The 24400-nt window shown below is 44.1% G+C and overlaps 2 protein-coding genes across 7 annotated transcripts in view; both read right to left on the bottom strand.

Annotated features, from left to right (window-relative positions):
* The window catches only part of septin9b (septin 9b), an 86940-nt gene extending 78690 nt beyond the window's left edge, over window positions 1-8250 (bottom strand). The window contains exons 1-2 of the mRNA XM_061828759.1: window positions 8100-8250; window positions 7073-7356 (exon numbers count right to left, since the gene is read on the bottom strand). Coding sequence (XP_061684743.1) covers window positions 7073-7097 — 25 coding nt within the window. The 5' untranslated portion in view covers window positions 7098-7356; window positions 8100-8250. The remainder of the gene's footprint in view (window positions 1-7072; window positions 7357-8099) is intronic.
* Window positions 8251-9173: 923 nt separating this feature from the next.
* Window positions 9174-24127, bottom strand: zgc:174863 (uncharacterized protein LOC100136852 homolog). 6 transcript variants are annotated; one of them, XM_061828763.1, is made up of 9 exons: window positions 23286-23971; window positions 17252-17331; window positions 16020-16181; window positions 15586-15918; window positions 15124-15423; window positions 12510-12635; window positions 10948-10992; window positions 10807-10863; window positions 9174-10725 (listed from the first exon to the last, which is right to left on the bottom strand). In XM_061828763.1, exons 2-9 carry the CDS (start codon window positions 17319-17321, stop codon window positions 10700-10702), a joined length of 1119 nt encoding a protein of 372 aa, XP_061684747.1. In that variant the 5' UTR covers window positions 17322-17331; window positions 23286-23971; the 3' UTR covers window positions 9174-10699. The 6 variants fall into 6 exon arrangements, with proteins under 6 accessions (XP_061684747.1, XP_061684746.1, XP_061684748.1 ...); XM_061828762.1 differs by having other exon boundaries at window positions 10942-10992; window positions 23286-23968; XM_061828764.1 differs by lacking the exon at window positions 16020-16181 and having other exon boundaries at window positions 10942-10992; window positions 23286-23959.
* Window positions 24128-24400: the final 273 nt, after the last annotated feature.

The raw sequence follows: 24400 nt of genomic DNA, 5'->3' as shown, positions 1-24400 counted from the left end.
CCATTGTCATGTGATACACACAATACCATCAAGTCGCAATGGATCCGTTAACGCCACTCTAGAATGTCGTGACGGTCTAATCCTGACATCAATCTCTTTGGCGCTTTAGATAAAATACCAACAGTTGGAGAGAAACAAAACCAAAAAAAAAAAAAACAATCTAGAAATGAATAGAAAAAGGACAAGAAGTGATCATGTGTTTTGTTCACTTGCAGGTGAAACTTTCTGGGACGTCGATGAAGTGACTAAAAAAGGAGACGAAAGAAGTCAAGCTGATAAGTACTTAAAAGTCATTATCTTGAACTCTTTAACTTCCAAACAGATATCCACCAGCGGATATTCAATCTCTCCAGGCTCTTGTTTAAATGCCCCCCACGCCCGTGATTAGCGGGGGTTTACTGCACACCGCCTCTCAGCTGGGATAGACTCCTACTCACCCGTGACCCTAATGAGGACAAGCGCTACACAAACTGGATGGACGGTCCACAGCCCAGCATGAATCATATTAGCTTAATCAGAACTCGAGCAAATACGATGTGCCATTTCCTGCAGCGGCCCAGAGAGGATTGAGATAATAGCTGAGCAAAAAGTTATCAAGTGAGGATGAATTTCGCAGGGACGGATCCGAAGTATCTACGGCGGCAACGCGATGAGATTTTTTTTTTTTTTTTTTTAAACTCGCGGCCGACAAAAGCAGTCCCACCGATAAGAGCGGTTTAATCCCGGGGGACGTGCACAAGCACGGGAGGTTAAGATGATAAGAAGAATTATACGAGCCGTCAAGCGTTGGCATCTTGACTGGAGACGGTGAATGGAAACGCTGGGAGTTGAACTCTCACACTCCAGAGAATGCACACATTGTGGAGGAGAAATAAAGAACTGTATCGACTCCCCTTTGTCCGCTGCTGCTCTGGTAGTTGCTGGAAGCTTTAACATTGCAAACTCCCTTTTTACACAATTTGGTGCTGCTGTGTTGGTTAGCAAAACTCTTTCATGTGCGCATGTGTTAGCAATGGCGTCTATGATCTGACCTTTATAATTAACTTTCATATTAATTTGCATGAATATTCACATACATTAGTTCGCACAGTAATGCAAGGATCTACATTAAAACACATTTTACAGCACATATATTTTCACTTTGAAAACAATATTATTTTTTTAAATGGAAGCCGACGTTATCTATCCAGCCATCCGTTTTCTTTGCCGCTTATCCTCACGAGGGTCACGGGGAGCGCTGGAGCCTATCCCAGCAGGAGGTGGGGTCCACCCCGAACTGGTCGCCAGCCAATCGCGGGGCACATGGAGACAAACAGCCGCACTCACAACCACACCTAGGGGCAATTTAGACAATTAATGTGTGCAATTAATGTTACATGTTTTTTTGGGGATGTGGGAGAAAACCGGAGTGCCCGGAGGAAACCCACGCAGGTACGGGGAGAACACATGAACTCCACATAGGCGACTCTGGGATCGAACCCGGGACCACAGAGCTGTGAGGCCAACGTGTTCCCAGTTGATCCACAATGCCGCCGACAATGTTATTCAATCGATAAATATAATTCATTTTAATTTTGCATTAATTTACGTGTTAACAATAGTTCCTACCAAATAACAGAACTACAGTTAGTTCTATTTTGTAACTCATTATGATATCAAACTTTATGAATGATATTATATTTAGTAAGGATATTATATTCATACCCAAAATATATAAAATGTGATGACAATCATGTTGTGCGAAAAAAATAGCATTATTGATCAATTAATAAACCTACGGCGGAACGGTGGATCAACTGGTAAAGCGTTGGCCTCACAGTTCTGAGGTCCCGGGTTCAATCCCGGTCTCGCCTTTGTGGAGTTTGTATGTCCTCCCCGTGCCTGCGTCGGTCTTCTTCGGACACTCCGGTTTCCTCCTACATTCCAAAAACATGCAACATTCATTGGACGCTCCAAAATTGCCCCTAGGTGTGAGTGTGACTGCGGCTGTTTCTCTCTCTGTGCCCTGCGATTGGCTGGCGACCAGTTCAGGGTGTACCCTGCCTACTGCCTGTTGACAGCTGGTATTGGCTCTATCACTCACGCGACCCCTGTGAGGATGAGCGGCAAAGAAACTGGATGGATGGATAATGAGCCTACATTCAATCATACATTTTTCAACTGAAAGTAGCGACATTTCTGATACAACGCTCACGCTGGATGCCTTTAGACTGCTTATTTGTACCGAACGTTTACGCCACCGTCATATTTTTATTTTACATTTTACGGAGCAGCGCAGCTAACTGTGGGTCCATTTTTCATCCAAATGTATTTTTCCACCGTCACCACATTATTTTGACGCACCGTTCACTTGAACCTGCAGGTCAGTATGAAGGACACTCCCCTACAAAAATGGAATGAATCCTCAAAACGGGCAAACGGCCAATAAAACAAAAGGAGTGTATTGAAAGCTGAGGACAGGCCACGAGAAGACGGAAGGCAGCGGACTTGTGATCTCTCAAGCGTGCCGAGTGAGAACGGCGGAGAAAAGAAACGCCGTGCATTCACCCGGCGAATCTCCCGGTTTTATTCAGGGTCACTGGAATTGAAAGCGGAAAGTAAGGAGGGTCCATTTAATTCGGCAAGCCGACGAGGTCCCGCTATCAACATCCTCCCCCCCCCAAAAAAAAAACATCGCAGCAGAGTTCGATTGGTGGTCGAGGAAAGCAAGTGTGGAGCTCGGGTATGATTTATGCAGAAAATTTGTTTAAAGTATGTAAGTAAGTTGTGGAATTTTGAGTAGAAATAACATTTTGACTTGTGTGTTTACATCTCTCCTTGAATCCTGCCTGGCAACAAGTAATGCTGCGGGAGGAAAAAATGTTGCACATCACCACAAAGAAAAACATGAAAAAAAAATTATGCTGTTTTACTATTTAGGACTTTTTAAAAGATCAGAATTCTTACTCGAGACAGTTTTAGCATCTAAATATGGTTGGTTTTATTTCATGAATTTATAAAAAGGAGAATAAAAGGTGAAAAGGAATAGAAACAAGATTTACATGTTTTCAAATCAATACATTCAATTCAGTTAATAAAAAAAAGATCTAAATTAGCATTAGGTCAGACTATTTATTCAGGTATGATTTATGCGGAATATTTGTTTAAACTATGTAAGTAAGTTGAGGAATTTTGAATAGAAATAACATTTTGACTTGTCTGTTTACATCCCTCCTTGAATCCTGCCTGGCAACAAGTAATGCTGCGGGAGGAAAAAATGTTGCACATCACCACGAAGAAAAACATAAAAAAAATTCTGCTATTTTACTTTTTAGGACTTTTTAAAAGATCAAAATTCTTACTCAAGACAGTTTTTATCATCTAAATATGGTTGGTTTTATTTCGTGAATTTATAAAAGGCGAATAAAAAGTGAAAAGGAATAGAAAACAAGATTTAGATGCTTTCACATCGATACATTGGATTCAGTTAAAAAAAAAGAATTAGGTCAGACTATTTATTCAGGTATGATTTATGCAGAATATTTGTTTAAAGTATGTAAGTAAGTTGTGGAATTTTGAGTAGAAATAACATTTTGACTTGTCTGTTTACATCGATCCATGAATCCCACCTGGCAACAAGTAATGCTGCGGGGGGGAAAAATGTTGCACATCACCACTAAGAAAAACATAAAAAAATTCTGTTATTTTACTTTTTAAAAAAAAAAGTTTCATGTCACGATAAAGAAAAACCTAAACAATTGCGGTATTTGACTTTTTAGGACTTTATAAAACATTAAAACTCTTATTCAAGAGAGTTTTATCATCAAAGTATGGTCAGTATTATTTCATGAATTTATAAAAGGAGAATAAAAAATGAAAAGGAATAGAAAACAAGATTTAGATGCTTTCAAATCGATACATTGGATTCAGTTGGGGAAAAAAAAGATCTAAATTAGAATTATTTTAAAAGATTTAGAGTTTTAAAAAGCTTTCCGATGACAATATTTGAATTTTTTTAAATGAAATATATTTCTTTAAAAAACATAAAATCTAGTCAATGACTGATACACTCCTGCTGTGCCTTTAGAGACTGGCACAGATTAAAAGAAATTAAAAAAAATGTAACAAACTTCATAAAATGTTACAAATACATTAATATAATTGAAAAAATAAAAAATTTTAAAACACATAGAATTCACACTCAAAATCTCAATTCATTTTTTTTTTCCATTGAACAACTAAATTAAAGTGTAATGAATGATTAAATACTGGTTTCAGCTTTGCTTTTCAACCCCCTGCCCGATGTTGAGAGAACATTTGACGCCTCGCGGTCAAAGCGTTGCCCGCGCAACCTGCTGGCAGGACTTCAGAGCCGGCGCATCGCCTCTGGTCTCGTGCTTCCTCTTTGCCACAATCAAGCGTGTGATCCCAACCATCAAAGTCCACCTCGGAGACAACTCAAAACGCTCAGTGATGAGTCTCCTAATTCGCATCCCAAAACTCACCAACCTCTCTGACCTTTATGTTCCCTAAAAAGGTCAAGAACAGGATTCCTTGTGGCTCCGCACTGCTGCCCGTGTATTTCGCGCACGTGACTGCGCGCCGACCGTGCGTGAATGAGTTGGGCAAAATTCTCTGGGGCCGGACTCCATTGTGCCCGCCTTGCGTCACAGAATCTGCTTGTGCCCGTTTTATCCAGATTGACGGTATTGTTGTCCCCAACCGACATCACCTCCCAAGAGTCTTTCCTGTGTGGTCCCAAATGTTGGGAGCACGAAGACGCAGATGGGACCCAGAAAAGAGGTCGTTGTGTAACGTGCGCACATGGACGCCAGAGCCCACAAATCTGCTTGTAAAGACTTGATCATCCAATTTTACACTGATTGGCTCCGGCAAAAATATAAGGAAAACCACCTAATTACGCTAAACATTTCAATTAAAGCATCTCCTCATCCAGTAGGTAGATTTTGTGGAGAATAGTCGTCTCATTATCCAAGCCGCTTATCCTCACAAGGGTTGCAGGGAAGCTGGAGCCTATCCCAGCTAGCTTCGGGCGAAAGGCGGACGACGCCGTGAACTGGTCGCCAGTCAGTCGGAGGGCAAGATATCGACACCATCACTGAGCGAGAATCGATCCCACCCTGCCCGCACCAAAGGTAAGCGTGTGCACCCCTACACACCATCTGAGACTCCTTGCTTTAATTTTACAAGCAAACAAAGGCAAAAATCATTTTACTCATATGTCAAACTAAAGCGCTCCGTGTGTGCTTTTCCGATACGTAACTATTTTCACCATGCCCTCATTTTATGATGGAATACCCCCCAAAACGACATTTCTACCATTGATGTAAAATCTGTTGGAAAAAAAAAAAAATCTGCTATCTCGAGTCATACCTCAAATTGAAGGCCTCGATGAGGCCTTTCCAGATTTCTTATAATCTTGTCAATACAGCCTCAAATGATGATGCAATCACAAAAATATCAATCGCCACCAAAATTGAATTTATAACGCAGTTATATGACTGAATGACTCACACATCAAAATAAAAACCTTTAATGAGGGCTTTGAAGAAATATAGGATAACCATTTCCAATGATGCCATGATATGAAAATGTAATAGCCCACAAAAAAAAAATGTTAGTTTGGGGGCACATCTTACCAACAACTATTTTTTTCATTGCGACAATAACAATTCCTCCCTCAGCACGACACTAATAATAGTCATTCTACCCGGACATTATATAACTGATATGGAACAGTGGACGACTGGTGAGAGCAGGGGCGTCAAACTCGTTTTTAGTTCCGGCTTCCCTCGGAGGGCCCTTTTGATTTTGAAACAGTAAAACTATTTCATCGTCTCATCATATTTACACGATCAATTTATGAACTGGTTTTGGAATCAGAAATCAAGGGCAATGTGTTTTTCAACTAGTAACACAAAAATGCTTCAATTTCATCATTTATGACATGCCAATTTGGAATTTTGATACAGATTTTGCAAGCAACGTGTAAATTGACACTCTAGATTTGGCTCCGCGGGCTGAATCTGGCCCGCTGGCCTCGAGTTTGACACCTGTGGGTTAGAACATCCATCTCCTACTTTTGAGGACGGCATGTTTTCCCGATGCCTGTGTGGGTTTTCTCCGGACACTCCAGGTTCCTCCCACGTCCCCGCGACATGCACGGTAGGTGAATTGGAGTGAGACTCTAAATTGCCCATAGGTGTGAGTGTGAATGGCTTGTTTCTATGTGTCCTGCGATTGGCTGACAACCAGTTCAGGGTGTCCTCCACCACCTTCCCGAAAAAAAGCTTGGATAGCCTCCCGCATTCCTGCGACCCTTGTGAGGATAAGTGGCTTACAAAATGAATGAATGGATGGATGGTCTGATATTATGACTTAAAATTAAAAATGTCAACTACCTCCACTCTTTTATTATGCTCACAAATCTAAAAGAAAACATGTTATACACAAGATATTTGGCTCAAGAGCTTTTTTAACATCCAAACCTTCTAAGGCAAGAGGAAAATATGACTATAAATAACCCAAGAAATAATTATGCATGTATAATTATGGATGTCATATTATATAAGACCCATTTAATATTATTAAACCGAGACAACTTTTAATCTATTGCCACAAATCCAGGTGTACCTAAAAGTGTCTGGTTGCCGTGAGTGACGATACAGAGCCAACCCCCCGCCCCCTCAAAAAAATAATAGTAATAATAATATTAATTTTCCTAAACACGAGCAGAGCACTGTGGAACACAATTGGGGCAAGAGCCCAGAGGCGGTCGGTGCATCCACAGAGAGACAAAAGGCCGTGCTTTAAAAAGGACATCTGAAATGAACATCTGACTTGAATCGCCAGGGGACCCAGAGGTGAACCCTGGGGTGCTCGTCACGCTCAACTGCACTCCAAAACTAGCCCAACAGAGAGGCACTGGAAGTAACTTTAAGAGGCTATAGTGTAAAACAGAAATCTAGAAGGTAAACAAAATATATATATGTACTGTCAATATTAAGCCTCACAAATAATACTACACACACAGATTTCATCTGTAAAATAAAATATTTACAAAGGTCCTCACCTGGATTTGGAGTTTTCTTCATCATGCTTGTCACCCTCACGCACGTGAAGCAGAGGAACGAATCTTGTCCACTTTCCACGCACTCGGCGGTCTAATTAGAGCAGAACTCAGCGCGGCGCACAGAGCGGGGATGCGTGCTTGCTGATTGGCTACGCGGTGAGGATGCTGGGACGCAAGCTAGCCCCCGTCTATTAAAGGGAGGGGGTGATCCCCCCCCCCCCCGTGATCCGCACGTAGGAGGTTTTAGAGGAGGGCTTTCGTGATAGTGGTACATCCTTGGTGACCTGAGAGCACAGTATACAGTCTTTTTTATATATATTTAATGCAAACTTATTACCCACTTGTATAGAAATACACAGAAATATGATCTGTTCAGGTCTATTATAATGTGTATTTTAGTGAAAAACAGCACTTCATAATATTAAAAATGAAAAATAATTCACGATTTGTTTTTGTTTTTTCACATTGCAGTAGTCTTTCAACCGAAAGCCCATCGTGCTGCTCCCTGCAGTGCCTGCCTTGGCCACCATGGGGCACTATGCGACAGACAGATGGATGGATGTAGACATACTGTTTATGGAAGGGTTTCCAATTACGCCATCTTGTGTGTCACCACCACCCTGAGACCAATCGATAAATTACTGATAGAAAAAAAAATCACGCTTCACCTATCACCTGTGTTTTTTGACCTCGATGACACGCAATTGGAAACCCATTACTCTGTATATATTATATTATATACTGAATATATGACTGAGTACTGTTGTACCATCTGTCTACGTATTTTGCTGCACTGTTTGTGTTTGGTAAAGGGTCATTGCAATGCGACATAGTGGCTATTTAGCATTAGCATTGAGCTAGCAGGCTGTAAGCTAGCAGACTTTCTACGAAAGTGAGTTGAGTTCATTATTCACATCCTGTGATTGTACGTCGAGCACAAAAAGGGTAGTTTGTAGTTTAGAAAAAAAATATGTTTTCTTGGTGATTTTTGTACTTCTTTCGTCATGAGTTTACAAGGTGTTCTTACCTATTCCATGGGGTGCCGACGACGACGACACTCGGAAACACTTGAGAGTCGTTCCAAGGCGTCATCACGAGTTTTAGTTCGGGTCCAACCACGTTTTCAAGTCCATTTGCTGACCAATGCTGCTCTCTGCTGGCCCGACACCCAAAATACCGCTCGGCAAGTTTTTTTCTTTTTTTTGAAGAAAACGAAACCAGCAAACCACTTCCGTTATCCGAATTGACGCAACTTCCGTTCCTGTCTGAGAGTCTTCGTTTCACTACTTTGCACAAGAAATTGTGACGTTTCCTTCACGATTGATTACCTTATAAAACACTAAGTTCTCAAACACAATGCTGATTTATTTTCCCACTTCCTGCAGAAATGATTTATATGAAGAAGAAAAAAATCAGTTGTATGTATGGATTATTTCCTTAATTACAAAGCATAGCCCTATTTACATTTCTTGTGTTTATCATTAAATCACATAAATGGCAGTTTTTATTTAGTCTGCTGCTGCATCTTTAGGGTATATTTTACTATTCAGTTTTGCCCCCACGCCCTCCTACACACAATGTTGTTACAAGTTGCTGTCATTTTGTCCACTAGATGGCAGTCTCGATGTTTGCAGAATTAATTTTAAGAGGGATCAAAGTCCCCCGGTTAAAAACAAGCAAGATAATCATTGATACTGTACGGCAGAAAAAACATTTTAAAAAATGGTTAGGGTTACATACATGATATTTTTCATCCCACACGTTACCTCTTCCACAAAGACAAAACACACAAAAAAAACTTTGATTACAAATTTTGCATTGCAGTGTGCATATAAAATCAAACATCAAATTTTTAAAAGATAGATTAGCAATATACACATAATTGCATCCATGTGGAAAAAAGATTCATCCAAATAATACAAAAAAAAAGCATTCAAAGCAAACACCAGTGTTTTGTGAAATTAATGATGAACCATATTGTAACATTTAGTTTCAAGAGATTAGACATTCTTATTTTTCATACTTCCTGTGTGTTACATGTTCGAGGTTAAATCACAAGGTGCTTCGCACGAAAATATAGACAGAGGGCTTTATTTAAAAAAAATAAAAATGCAAAAATTAAAACATGAATATACAAGAAGGTTTGTGAGCGTACGTGAGGACGCAGTTTTAACTGGGTGAATTAATCGTGGGAAAATGAAAATAAAACCAGGATGTTGGACATTCCCAATCCCTTGAGGGCTCTGGAACACTGGAAATATTTTTGAATTATTTCCAAGTGGTGCTACATATAGAGACATCAAAGGCTGAGTGTCGACAACCCCAACCACACACCAAATGTTCATAAAGTATAAAGTCGAAACCGATAGTGTGAGAAAAGGTTCTCTTTTCAGTGTGTTGATCCTTGGGGGTGAGTTTTGGAGAAAGCGAAAGAGAATTCACATGACGCAAAAGTGCACGCACACACACACACACAGGTCCTGTCCGCTCGCAAACAAGGACGAAAAGTTCAAGAAGGAAGCTACATTCACTGCTGTAATTCATTAACTGCAGTGAGTGTCAATGTTTCCATTCCCCGAGCCGAGTTCCACATTTTCCTCATTGGTTTGGACCAGGCGGCACGGTGGAGCTGCTGGAAAGCGTTGGCAGGTCCCGGGTACGATGCCGGACCCGCCTGTGCGGAGTTCGTGCTTGTGGGGGTTTTCTCCGGCTAGGAGAATGGATGGATGGATGGATGGATGGTTTCGATCAGCGGCTGGGTGCAAAGTGCTTCTGCTGCTCTTTGCCAATGGGGAAATCCTCACTCCACTGGCACGACGTCAACAAATGAGCGCAACGGGCAGCGTTGAGCTCAAGTGGGCAGCGACGGCACTCATGCACACAATTCCACGACAACATATTGCGACTAAAAAGCATCACAAGCGGTCGATGTCTTTTCTTTCAATGTGTTTGTTCATGGGGCGAAAAAGAAACACGAGCTACATCCAACCATCCATCCATTTTCTTTGCCGCTTATCCTCACGGGGGTCGCGGGGAGTGCCGGAGCCTATCCCAGCTGTCAACGGGCAGGAGGCGGGGCACACCCTGAACCGGTTGCCAGCCAATCGCAGGGCACATCCAGACAATCACACCGAGTGGCAATTTACAGTGTCCAATTCATGTTGCGTGTTTTTGGAATGTCGGAGGAAACCGGAGTGCCCGACCGGAGGAAAAACCCACGCAGGCAGGGGGAGAACATGCAAACTCCACAGAGATGGGTCCGTGGTTGAGGCCAACGCTCTTACCAGCTGAGCCACCGTGGCGCCACATGAGCTACATTTTATGAATATTGCCATTTCATTTGTGTGTTATCTCAGTTATGTTAAACATTAAACCATTTTTCCTATAAGGAGCCATTTTCAGTTTACGGCAAATAATTCCCGAGTGCCAACATCACTTTTTTTTTTTTTTTTTATCTACAACCCTCGTCCTCTCTGAGCCACCCAGCCTCGATTTACGGGGGCTCGACATCCATCTTTCGGTGATTTCAGAAGTTGCGGCTCCTTTGAACAATCATTCGAATACTGTCCAAGTTATTGGGCGCAAATCGCATCAATGATGGAGGGAGGGGAAAAAAAATGATGACAGTCAGTCTGGAAGTGATGCGGCGTCTTCTGCACAAAAGACAAAAATGCATTCAAACCATCGTCGTCGCTAAACTAGTAACTAATCCGACATTTAGGTGAAATAAATACTTGACGCCTTGGTGTCCTGGGATTCGTGCTTCACCAAAGGCTGGTCCTGTGGGCAACCTTTATCGAAGAACATAAAGCATATGTGAGAAACAATCTGAATTGCGGTGTCATTTTGAAAACGTCACATCCGCGCACCTCTACCTCGCTCCGGGTCTGTTCCGGGTTGACGAACCAGTTTGCAGTTTCCTGAAAGAAAAATCAAAACGTGATTCCGGAGAACGGCGCCGCTTCTTGCCGTGCAAACTAAACTCCGCTCAAATTACCGCCGAACCAAGCAACAGAAAGTCGAGCGTCACAACCGAGAACGCTGCGCACCCGAACCCGAAGCCCGGGTTTGAAACTGGTGCATAAACTGGACACGACTCCAATATTCACTAATTTAGAATATATGCCAAACCATCCCAAAGAAGTACACGAGACAAACCCTGAATACTGCATACCGTGAGCTGGGGGGGATGTAAACTGGATTTGACAAGAATGCTGCACACGGTGACTTTTCTCCATCGTAACGGCAATAAAGTCTTCTTCTCCTTCTTACTTTCAAATCAAACCTGGTGTGTAAACCACAAATAAACCAGAATATACCCCAAACCGGAACCAATATATAATTGCCACTAGATGAGATAAATCCTAAAGCAAATCCCAACAACATAAAATCGATTAATATACCGTAATTTCCGGCCTATAAACCGCGACTTTTTTCACACGCTTTCAACCCTGCGGTTTATGCTGCGACGCGGCTAATTGGTGCATTTTTTCCAACGGCCGCAAGGGGGCACCCAAGTGGAAAAGGTAAGAGTGAGACCGGTGGAATATATGTGCCGGGGAAGTGACTTTTACGGTATGTTTTTTTTTAATCGTCTCTGTTAGCGCTGTGCTAGCGTGTTGCTGCTATGTTACTGCCGTGTCTCTGATTTTTACTGATATGTTTTTTTTTAAATCGGCCCTGTTAGCGCTGTGCTAGCGTTAGCGCTGTGCTAGCGTCTTGCTGCTATGTTACTGCCGTGTCTCAGTGATTTTTACCGATATGTTTTTTTTTTTTTTGTCAACCGGCCCTGTTAGCGCCGCGCTAGCGTGTTTCTGCTGTTACTGCCGTATCTCGGTTATTTAGGTATGTTTTTTTTTTTTTTTTACCGCCCTGTTAGTGCTGTGCTACCGTTTTTGCTAATGTGCAGCTGCTGTGGCGTTTTTTGTTTCTTTTTTGCCGGTATGTTTGTTTTTTTTTTTTTTTTTAACAGCCCTGTTCATGCTACCGTGTTGTTGCTACGCTAAGGTATTAAAACTTTGAAAACTCTGTGTACCGTCTTCTTTGTTTCAATGTGGATTTCAATGTGGGCACTTGCAGCTTTTACACAGGTGCGGCTTATGTGTGTACCAAATGGGATTTCCTTTACAAATATACTGGGTGAGGCTTATAATCAGGTGCACTCCGTCGGAAAAAAAAAAAATCTGGATGACTTCAGATAAACTCCAGCCCAAATCCAAGAAACTGCATGAACCGAACCCCGGATGTATTTTGGCTCTAACGCTGAAATCATTCGTAATAAAACTCACGTATAGCTGCTCAATCGCATTCAGAATGTAAACTGACTGGAAAAGACCCCAAATGAAAGTTTCCAAAACCAGAATATATTATTGTGCACATGTACTCCATTGCCATGACGACATGTTGCGCAGCCTTACTTGAAGTACAGCGTACTTACGGGCACGGCACTTCTTGCTTAGCACCAGATACAGCAGCAAGCCGATCATCAGCGAGCCGATGACCACCAAAGGCGCCATGACTTTGGTTGCCGTGTCCGAGCTTTTGTCTTTTGAATTTCTTTGCCCTGCACAGGTAAAAAAAAAAAATACAAGACAAGATTTTAAAGGTTTGATGCATCTGGTTAGTGCAGACTTCTTCTTCTTCTTTTCCTTTCGGGTTGTCCCGTCAGGGGTCGCCACAGCGTGTCAGCTTTTTCCATCTAAGCCGATTTCGTGCATCTTCTTCTCTCACACCCACTGTCCTCGTGTCAGGTGGTCAGTGCAGACAATCGCTGGGAAAAAAAATCCGTTGTGACAAAGCCACAAAACTTTCTCTTTCTGTACAGAAGGTCACACATTGTTCTCATGGAGGAAATTGGTTTCTCTTTCGGCGGGGAACAACGTGGGAGGCGGGTCCAGCTCGGCTCCAAAGTGGATCGTCACTTGCAAAACGGAACTTTTTGTCTGACTTCTTCTTCTTCCAAAAAGCGGCACGCTGTCGGGAAAATGCGGACTTTCAAATGGAAACGGGCAAGATTTGTCAACCCATGCAGTTCAAGTCGTGAGTTTTACCCACACAAGTCGATTAAACGTATGAGAACGCATTTTTAATTGTATTTGAACAGAAACAAAAAAAAAATGTAATTACTGGATGTATTATTGTACTTTGTGCGCGTTCAGCATTTCTGTGCGAGTTTCTTGGTGTGAGCTGTGGCCGGCAACAGATCCTGCACAAGCGTGCTCATTGCGTTAGTGGTTTTCTGTTCTCCCGGTGCGACGGCCTGAGCGCTCCCCCGTGCTGAAAAGTCTCCTTGTGATGAATGCGCGTGCGTTATGAACAGGGGAACTCTGGGTACGTAGCGGACGCTTGCTGGGAAATATTCCCCAAATTTTGCCAGTATACGTAAAACTAAATATGCACAACTGCATATTTTGATGATACAGGAACGTGTGGATCTCTGCAACAGATTCAGTACTTGCAACAAAAATATCGAAGATAAAAAGTGATACAGGGGGAACCGCGATGCAATATAAGCTCACGTATTGAGTTTATGACCTTGTTATTGTGAAAATAGTTGAGTGACGTGAAAGGATCTGATCACAGGTCAACCGGCATGCAGCTGCTTTTCCTTTCTTTTTAATTAGACTTCCACTGAAAGGTTTACAGAAATCTGATGCGGAGGCGAGATGCACCGCGGCGATAGAGCACATCGGACGCAAAAGCAAAACTGACAGACAGACAGACAGAGGACGTCACAACAATCCGCCAAAACTGCGATGGGATCTTTCATCGAGAGATGAAAGAGCAGAACCGCCATTGTTTGAAGGCGAGCCCCGCCCACCCTCGGAACTCGCCGAGACTGATTGTCCAGTTTACAAACCTGAACTCGTGAATCTGACTACCTTGCCGGATTTGATTAAATCATCATGGTGGCAAAATCTAAAAACAGATACACTCTGCTTTGCTTTGGTTTCATTCTGACTTGAACCAGCGACCAGGACCAGTTCCAACTCGTCTTTCAGTTGAATACAAACAAACTAAGTTCTGCCCGGGAAGTAACATTAATAACATTTCTTCTCCTGTCACGCTCTTCTCAAAAACACCCCTTGTGAAGGCTGCTCCTTGTTTTGGAATAAGACAGACCCCAAAAAAGAGGAGGGAAAAGGAAAATATGCTAAATTAATAGTAATTAATAATTCATAATTGCTGGTAGAACTTTTTCCCCATCAAAGCGCATTTGTCAGCGGTGTTAAGCGGGGGTGCTGAGCCGAAGTCCCCTTACAAAGACGACCACCCGCCACTGGGAAATGCCATAGATGGGCCGACAGATAGCGTCGATTTGGCAGTTCGACTCGTAAGCGACTGATATTTGAACACAAACGGTGCGGCAAAACAGATAATATAACAATACTCACAGGCGAATATTGTGCAAAGAGCAACTAATATTACTGCAGCTCACTAGGCGAACGTGACCGTCTCCATGTATATCCAATTGTATGTTATACTGCGGCGGCATGGTGGTGCTGCTGGAAAGCCTTGGCCTCACAGTTCTGAGGTCCCGGGTTCGATCCCGGCCCCGCCTGTGTGGAGTTTGCATGTTCTTCCCGTGCCTGCGTGGGTTTCTTCCAGGCACTCCGGTTTCCTCCCGCGTCCCAAAAACATGCAACATTCATTGGACACTCTAAATTGCCCGTAGGTGTGATTGTGAGTGAGGCTGTTTGTCTCCGTGTGCCATGCGATTGGCTGGCAACCGGTTCAGGGTGTACCCCGCCTCCTGCCCGTCGACAGCTTGGTAGGCCTTAGTGCTCCCCTTGTGAGGATAAGCGGCTGAGAAAACGGATGGCTGGGTGGACGTTATACTGTCCCCAGGTGAAAAAAGGCCCTCGCAACAGGAGGAGTATCACAGAGTCCATTGAATTGAAGCAAAAAAAAATGTAGCCCAAAATGTTGAATTCTTTACATTCTATTTTATTACGTATTTAGGCCCAGCTACCAAATGCACACGCTGCCGCTGCTTTTGTGGAATATTTGTATGATGAATAATAATGATCATTTGTCTGTTGTTGTCCTACCTGCAGTCTTGGGCCTCGCGAACGTGGCCTCGCCGTCTCTGTCGCCAGTGGCGTTGAACACCACGCAGGTGTACTCGGAGACGTCGTGGCCCCGCACCAAAGTCAGCTGGCTGGACAGGCCGAACAGCCCGTTCGTCATCTCCTCGGCCACGGTTACGGCTTCCCCGATCTCGTTGGGACCCGCAAACCAGCCCAGGCGGCCTTTCGGGTAACCGCCGTCGGAGCGACAGGTCAGCGTGACTTGCGAGTTGGGGGTGTTGTCTGCCGGGGTGGACTGGATGCTGGGTCTGCTGTATTTGGCTGCGAGGGGACAGCGAAAAATCACCATTACAGGTCGGAATTGTTGCTAAAACTGTAGTCTTCTGTAGATTAATTTTACACCCCCCCAGGAGAAAAAAATCTGAATTGGATTTGCCACGCAAATGAAGCCGCCAGCGTGTCCGGCAACCGTTCGAGCCTCACCCGTGACACGAAGGTCAGCTGAGCTGTTGTACGAGCCCCGATCCGACATCACCAAGCAGTGATAAGAGCCGCGGTCGGCCAGGGAGGTGTTGGCGATCCGCAGCGACACGTTCAAGGACTTGTCGTTCCAAGACGGTTCGGCAAACGAATAGCCCGGCTCGGCAAAAAGTTTTTGACTGTGGAACAACAGCAGCAACACGCCGTCTTTTTTCCAAGTGACGGCCTGCACGGTCAGATCTTTCACCTCCTGCAACAATTTAATCGTGCAGTCCACCACAGACGGTTGACCGTAGTGGCCCACGATCTCCTTCTGGCAGACCATCTCCATGAAACCTGCGGAAAAAAATGGGACCCCTCACCGTGACGTCGTACGACGTACAGAAAGTGCCAGCGTTTGGCGACGACGCCTACGGAGCCCGTCCGCGTGACGTCACCCTTGTTTGCGACGCCGTATTGCCGGTCAAACCAAGCTGCTCTCGTCGTACGGGAGTCGCTGAACCCGAGCAGATTTTTCACAATCCCCGAGACGTGTTTGGCTGTTGGTTGTCGCAATAGACGAGACGGTTCTTCAAAGATAACATTCGATTGACAAGCGGCTGAAAAGACCAGAAAAGATCGATGGATTTCGGCAATTAAACGTGATGGACGAAATACACGCGCCTCTGTAGCCATCATTTCATTTCACGGAGGTATTATTCCTCTCAATCTCAAATTATTAACAAGTATTTATAATGCCAATTTCGACTCATTTGAGAACAATGCGTATTTAAAAAAAAAATAAAATAAATCAGTCACAGAGAGGTTTACGGAGGTAAGCGTGTGGGAGCAATACGCTTCCGTGTACGCAGGAGACGACTTCCTGCCCTAATTTTTTTCCACAATCATAGTTAATGAATTCGAGTATGTGTAAAACCAGGGGTCTGCAACGAGCCTCAGCCTAGACCGGGCGGAACCTCGCCGACGTTGAGAGGGGGAAATAAAATAATAAAATACGTCAATGCCGACGGCGAGGCAGCCAACAAGTCAAACGGAGGGTTGCGCGCTTTAGTCTTTAAACCAACGTGATAGCTGACGACAAACACAAAAAGAAAGTATAAATCATGATAACGTTATGAAAAGCAAGTGGAAATAATTGCGTCACAAGCTTGGGTTTGACCTCAAACTTTCCTCGCAACTCGAAATTGGGACAAAATTTACATAAACGTCGTCTCAGATTATCGCAATCACTGACTTTGTCCCTCGTCGGCGGAATCAACGTTTTATAGAACATTTGCTTCTATTCCAATGACGCAGAATAAAACTTTTTGAAGTCCTCTTCATGTCATTTGAAGCTACCGTTTGTGCCCAAATGCGGCGTTCCGGTGCAAACCCTCCAAAATAAATACCTCGCGCCAGAACCAGAAGCAAAATGAGGAAGTGCTCAAAGACACACGACGGCAGCGATGACATATTGATATGTTTCCAATCACCCGTCATGCCTTGCGACGGCCGCCGTCTTGTGTGTCGTACAAGGTCAGACAACACACGTGATCGGTGAAGCGTGAAGTTTTTGTTCTATCGTTAATTTATCCGATTGGTCGAAGAGTTATGACGTCGTGGAAAAGGGGAATCCTGGCACCGCGGTGACGTCGTCTGACACCGATCCGTTTCAAACGGCAGAACTTACCGTTCAGAGGATTTTGCCAACTGAAGCGGACCACGATCAGCAGCCACAACGTGAAAGCAGTTGAGGACATCGTCGTTCGCCTGCAAATCAAAGTCATCTGTTTTCAAGGCCATCCCGAAATTGATGTCAACGGAGAGAATCCAAGGACTGCAAAATCCTCTTTGGCGCCGTCAAATCAATTTCCCGTAATTCCTGGTTACGAGCCTCACCGAGTACATACATAGGCCGCAGTTGTGTAAAAGCCGCAAGTGCCCACATTGAAACACGAGATATTTACAAAGAAGGAGTTTAGCGCAGCCCTAACGCTAGCACTAACGCTAACAGGGCCGGTGAAAATAAAACTTACCGGTAAATATCATTGAGACACGCCAGTAACACAGTAGAAATACGTTAGCACAGCGCTAACGCTAGCGCAGCGCTAACAGGGCCGGTAAAAGTCACTTCCTCGGCACATACACAGTATTCCACCGGTCTCATTCTTACCTTTTCGGCTCGAGTGCCCCCTTGCGGCCGTTAGGCAAAAAAATGCACAAATTAGCCGCATCACCGCATAAACCGCAGGGTTGGAGGCGTGTGAAAAAAGTCGCGGCTCGACGCTAGCTTTGAGGCAGTTATCGAGCGAAATCCAGACCAGGCTGGTCATTGAACAGCGCACTGGATTAAATGGGAAAATTCACTCAGTTGAGGCAAACATTGCCAGACTAAAAACCGGTTCTGTGAAGATCCCGCTGAAAAGAAAAACAATCCTGTTCACCTCACAAATTCAATAGAGCTGTTCAAAGAAGTTTTGCACACGGTCAACCCCAGTTTCTGTGAACAATTGCGTGCTCTGGCCTCACATTGTGCAAGCTGTCGATTGTTCTACGATTTGAAATCATTTCGCTTTGTACCTGCTCGTTTTTTTTGTGGTTTGTTGAAATCCGAAAGATGCGAGCTTCCCACCAATTGTGTGCCCGCTTCGATAACCATCTTTGTTTTCAGTTTTCTTTTTTCATTTCATTTCCTCATTCAGAGAGTGAAAGTGACTCAACAGTGGAGGGGCCGTTAACCCCCCCCCTCCCTCGTGTTTTGTCATCCAAATACTATGAATATTTACAAGCTAGTAGATTTGTGTCCTGTTACGGTTTCACAAAAAGTGACAAAATGCACTTTCATAATTTCAGCATCTTAGGAATAGGAAGGACACGCTTAATGTTCTTTTTCTTCCAGCTGATTTACAACTTCATTCTTGTCCGTTCCGTTTTGTCCCCCCCCCCCCCCCTCCCTTTCATTTTCAATTTGTGCATGGGATTCAAATGTTATAAAATCTAAAAAGTGTACACACCCTGCGATTGTGACCGCGGCTGTTTGTCTCGATTGTGCCCTGCGATTGGCTGGCGACCAGTTCGGGGTGTACCCCGCCCGCCTCCTCCCCGTTGACAGCTGGGATAAGCTCGGCACTGCCCGCGACCCTTGCGAGGATAAGCGGCACAGAAAACGGATGGATGGATGTACACACCCTTGTGCAGTAAAAATGCCAGGTTTTTGCGATTAAAAAAATGGGACCAAATCAGCTGAAATTTTTTTTCAGCCGTTCACAAGATCTAAAACTATACTTTTGTATAAACAGAGATGATTATGAATTACTTTTTATTCCCCCTGCAGAGAGACAACTTAATTTTCGTACATCCAACCATCCAATGTCTTGGCCAACACTTTACCAGCTGATTCACCGTGCTGTCTGAAATATATATTTTATATCCATCCATCGATTTTATGAGCTGCTTATCCTAACAAGGGTCGCAGGAGTGCCGGAGCCTATCCCAGCTATCTTCGGGCAGGAGGCGGGGTACACCCTGAACTGGTCGCCAGCCAATCCCAGGGCGCACAGAGATAGACAACAGTCAGAATCACACCTTGGGGACAATTTAGTCTGCAATGTATGCAAGTTTTTGGCATGTGGCATGTGGGAGGAAACCGGCGTGCCCGCAGAAAAGCCACGCAGGCACGGGGAGAACATGCAAACTCCACACAGGCGGGGCTGGGATCGAACCCGGCACCTGAGAACTGTGAGGCCAACGCTTTCCAGCTGATCCACCGTGTCGCCCATTTTTGTACAATTGCAGGTTTTTCATGTAATATGAGGCAGGCCGTCGGGGCTCGTGGGATAACAATTTTTATTTGCGTAAAATTTCAACTTCAAAAACAAAACACTGAACGTAATTTGATATTTGAATTTGTTCTTTTTTACTCTCCTCTCACCGTTAGTGGTATTTTGATGACAGGGCACTTCTTTGTTGAAGACGGAAGAGGAGATGAGGTTTAATTTCGATGACACCGAAGATCTTTTATACCGAGTTGAGCTCCTTAAACTTTAGACAGTATCTGCTTTCAAAAGCCATTCGACGGTACACGAAATACAATAAATTTCCTCTCATTGATAACTTATCAGACCTGTTGAGCAACATATCAAGCACGGAGTGGAAAACGAACCCATTTAACAATGGATAAGCTCACTTGAGCGTGAAGGCTTTTCTCTGTTGATTTAACTGCTGAGCGAGACAATGGATGACAACCAGTGCGGGCTTTTCATCTGAACAGTTTATTTAACCTACAGGAAGAGGGCAGTAACTACATTTCTTGTTTTATTTTTTGGGCTATATCAGGGCGGCACGGTGGAGCAGCTGGTAAAGCGTTGGCCTCACAGTTCCGAGGACCCGGGTTCGATCGAGTTTGCATGTTCTCCCCCGTGCCTGCGTGGCTTTTCTCCAGTTTCCTCCCACATCCCAAAAAACATGCAACGTTAATTGGACACTCTAAATTGCCCCTAGGTGTGATTGTGAGTGTTGCTGTTTGTCTCTATGTGCCCTGCGATTGGCTGGCGACCAGTTCAGCTCGGCTCCTGCCTGTTGACAGCTGGGGAAAAATCAGCTCAGCACTCCTGCAACCCTGGTGAGGATAAGCGGCCAAGAAAATGGATGGACGGCTGTGCAGTAAAAATGGCAGGTTTTTGCGATAGAAAAAAATGAGACCAAATCAGTTGAAATTTTTGACAGTTGGGATAAATCAGCTCAGCACTCCTGCAACCCTGGTGAGGATAAGCGGCCAAGAAAATGGATGGACGGCTGTGCAGTAAAAATGGCAGGTTTTTGCGATAGAAAAAAATGAGACCAAATCAGATGAAATTTTTGACAGTTGGGATAAATAAGCTCAGCGCTTCTGCAACCTTTGTGAGGATAATCAGCTAAGAAAATGGATGGATGGATGGATGGATGGATGTATATGAGAAGCTCAACATTTCCTTCACCTGAAAGTATTTTGCGTGTGTACGGTGCAGTCACAGATATGTACCAGTGCATGTACAGTCACATTATGACTACGAAAGTGAAGAACTATTAAACTTTTTTTTTTTTTTGGGGGGGGGGTAAATTTTTTTCTGGGCAATTTTTCACTCTGACATTCCAACACTAAGTAGCTTTTTTTTTTTTTTGTCAGCGTGTCTCGTTCTGCCTGATGCAGCCAATGTGATCAGATTTTTTTTTTTTTTTTTTTGAGAAGAGTTTCGCAAGATACCAAGCAGGAATTGCGATGTCAAAGGTGCGCAGCTGTACGGCGCGCCGGGACTCGACGAGGGAACATCGACATTTTCTCATCGGGCTGAGTAGACATAGAGAATAAACAAAATATGAAAAAAAAAAAAACAGCTGCAAAGTCAAAACGGAAAACCAGTGGCACGGCTAACAAAAACAAACCTTCAAGGAACTTTCTGCAAACAGACGCTCTATGATAGTGGTTCTATTTTTGCTTTGTTTGTTTTTTGCAGCAGCAACCCCCCTCCCCCCCTTTCCAGTTGCAAATATTGTTCATTGGAAATCAACAAAAACATGAACAAAATGTGAGGTGTAACTTCATAAAAGTGTTCATGCTAGTTCACGGCGCCCCCACCCCCCCTGCCAAAAAAAACAGTTTCAATTGCACTGCACTATAAAAATATGATTGGTCGATGCGTGTTTTGCAGCACAAGCAAAACTGGTTATGAACCGTTTGGGTTTTTTTCCATGATTCATTTCACAAAACAGGCAACAGCAAGTCCGGATTGCAATAAAATTGCTCCGTTGACATTATTAGGATGAGAATGCGTCGTATTTCCAAAAGTCTTAATATCACATGAAGCCGTGTTTGCTGAAAAATATGGTATTATTACAAAGGGCGGCACGGTGCGTCAGGTGGTAAAGCGTTGGCCTCACAGTTCTGAGGACCCGGGTTCGACCCTAGTCCCACCTGTGTGGAGTTTGCATGTTCTCCCCGTGGCTCTGTGGATTTTCTCCGGGTGGGCACTCCAGTTTCCTCCCACATCCCAAAAAACACGCAACATGAATTGGACATCCTAAATTGCCCATAGGTGTGACTGTGCGTGCGGCTGTTTATCTCGATGTGCCCTGCGATTGGCTGGCGACCGGTTCAGGGTGTACCCCGTCTCCAGCCCGTTGACGGCTGGGATTGTCTCCAGCACTCCCCTGTGGCCCTAGTAAGGATAAGCGGCAAAGGAAATGGATGGATGGATATTACAAAGGGGAGGGGAAAAAAAAGATAATAAAGGGGATCCTCGGTGGAGTAGTCTCAAGGTAGGAGGTTTCAAGTTTAGGAACACAAAATATGCAGTCACGCAAGTATTTTTCAGACGGTCAGAATATTAATAAAATACATCACCTGCGAGAAATGAGTGGCGATAATCACGCATTAAGGTTGCATGACCAAATTCTTGCTTTTGAGAATACAGAAAAGAAATGTTAAGAGGGAGAAGAGAAAACAATGACGGAAAGAAGTACGCAAATGATATATGATATGATATAAAATGATATTGCACTAATACGTCACATAAATATGACACCGCCACGTGCATGCGGGATTTCAAAACTTCTCTCGCTCTTTCCTCATGTCCGTCCACTTCTTACAATAGCCATCCAATTGCTTTCCCGCTTATCCTCACGAGGGTCACGGGGAGCGCTGGAGCCTATCCCAGCTGTCAACGGGGAGGAGGCGGGCGGGGTACACCCTGAACTGATCGCCAGCCAATTGAAGGGCACACAGAGACAAACAATCACACCTGGGGGCAATCTAGAGCGTCCAAGTGGAGTGCCCGGAGGAAACCCACGCGGGCACCGAGAGAACGTGCACGGGGGGTCCGGGATCGAACCCGGGTCCTCAGAACTGTGAGGTCAACGCTTTACCAGGTGATCCACCGTTGCCGCCTTCAACAACAGCCAACACCAGCAAAATATTTGCAGCTCGGACAGCACATACCTCGGGTCGAGCGTTTCTCAAAAGAGGATAAATCGCTCCAACTCTTTGGAAATGTTCAGCGTCGTCGGACCTGTGATTGCCTTCTGGGCTCCTTTCGTGTCATACTCGTCTTTTTTCGTTTCTTAGCAGGAACTAAAGTGGATTTAAGTCACTTTTATTTTTAATAATAGTTGCAAGACCAGTCGGTAAAGCTGCTAATTGTAGTGACCACATTGACTTGGCGAGTATCACGTTGGGAGTGGAAGAAGTGCAGGTCAGCGAGCGACGGCGGATTAACTCAGTCTGCAATTTTCTAAAGTCGACTGGATTCAAACCCATAACATCGGAACTGCGAGGCGGACGCGATACCCACACTTTCACAAAGTCACTCAAATATTACAATGAATATTACTGAAAAATTGATTTCCAGTCCTGAGATTCAAATGGTGGATACGATATAAATGTGTGTTCGGCATTGGATGATGAGTGTCCCAAAAGATTAGAGGAAATCTGGTTTCACCATCAAAAATGAAAATACATTCATTCTTTATGATTTTTTTTTTTTTTTTTATGGGGTGACACTTTCAGGGTTACTCATTCACAACGCTGCAACCGACGCACAGAGTGAGCGCTCCGTTCCCGCATAAACGATCGCTTAAAGACGTCTTGTGATTGGTTTTGTCACGTGACTGGTCAAATCCTCACATTCATATCGCAGACATAAATATGAAAATAAGTGAGCAGAGATTCAAAGTGCACGAAGCGGACTCACTTAGAGCATGTCGTGGCTGGGTCGCTGTTGTCAAGATGGACGCGACAGCGGGCAGTGCTGGTTGTGACGGACGACGGCACTCTCCTGTCTCGGCAGCTTCTGCCACATCAACAACCTCCGTGGCAGTTTTCTTCAGCCGTGTCGAGATAACAGACCAAAATTCGCCGCCCACATGCCTTTTACTTTCATTTTCGGTATGAGTAAAAAAAAAAAAAAAAAGACTCGTGAGTGGGAGGGTTAAAAAAAAATGGCTGCCTGGAAAGAAGAACCACTTTGACTGCTCTTCAGCGTAAATAGTTTTATGAAAAATGAGGGTGTTCGGATTGCCGGTGTTTATTGGACCTTTTACCTCCCGAAATTGAGCAAAGTCATGGTCAGATTTCATACCGTGGCAAGATGACAAGAAGTCACATTTTTGCCAGGAAATGGTTCCAATGCGGCGGTACGGAAGCTCAGTTGAATCCACCGCGCCCCCGAGAATGAAGTCACTTCTTTTTTTTTTTTTTTTCAACTCATGATCAAAATAGTCTTTTTTTTTCTTAATAGGGGAGATTTTCCTCATGACAGATGGTTATGGAAATATACTTTTTTGGATGTCTGTATTATTCTTGTGTATCATAATTAAAGGTTCGCAGCAGGCGAGAGAGATCATATTAATTTACCAACATTGCAGCGCTGTATGTATTTATTTTTATGAAATTCCCTGCATTCTTATGAGCGCATTTGTGTTTTTCAAAGCAAATGAATGTGCTGCATTGGCCTCAGTTCCGAGGACACGTGACGGTCTGAGCGCTCCCCTGTGCTGAAAAGTCTCCTTGTGATGAACGCGCATGCGCGTAATATTTTGGTAAACTTCCAGCCGGTCTGAAACATCCCCATCCATGCTTCAACATGCGCCGTTAAGACAACTTGTCGCCGAGCGTTCACGTTCGCTATAACATATGAACACATATATGCGTATATCTTTTTAATCAACTTTTGTTTTAAGGTTAGGTTATAATGTATGTTAGGGGAACTATGAGACCGGGGGATTTCCCAGTAAGCGTCTGGCGTGTACCCAGAGTTCCCGATAGTAACGCACGCGCATTCATCACAAGGAGACTTTTCAGCACGGG

This window comes from Syngnathoides biaculeatus, chromosome 9 (genome assembly GCF_019802595.1).
Source record: "Syngnathoides biaculeatus isolate LvHL_M chromosome 9, ASM1980259v1, whole genome shotgun sequence".
Taxonomy (NCBI): domain Eukaryota; kingdom Metazoa; phylum Chordata; class Actinopteri; order Syngnathiformes; family Syngnathidae; genus Syngnathoides; species Syngnathoides biaculeatus.
The sequence above is the reverse complement of the archived record's forward strand: the minus strand, read 5'-3'. Positions and strand labels throughout refer to the sequence as shown.

Coding starts and splice junctions, on each gene's coding strand:
- zgc:174863 (XM_061828762.1), bottom strand. CDS start 17,321: ATGTCCTCAACTGCTTTCACGTTGTGGCTGCTGATCGTGGTCCGCTTC. Junction 16,182..17,251: donor TTGGCAAAATCCTCTGAACG/GTAAGTTCTGCC, acceptor TGGTCTTTTCAG/CCGCTTGTCAATCGAATGTT. Junction 15,424..15,585: donor AGCTGACCTTCGTGTCACGG/GTGAGGCTCGAA, acceptor GTCCCCTCGCAG/CCAAATACAGCAGACCCAGC.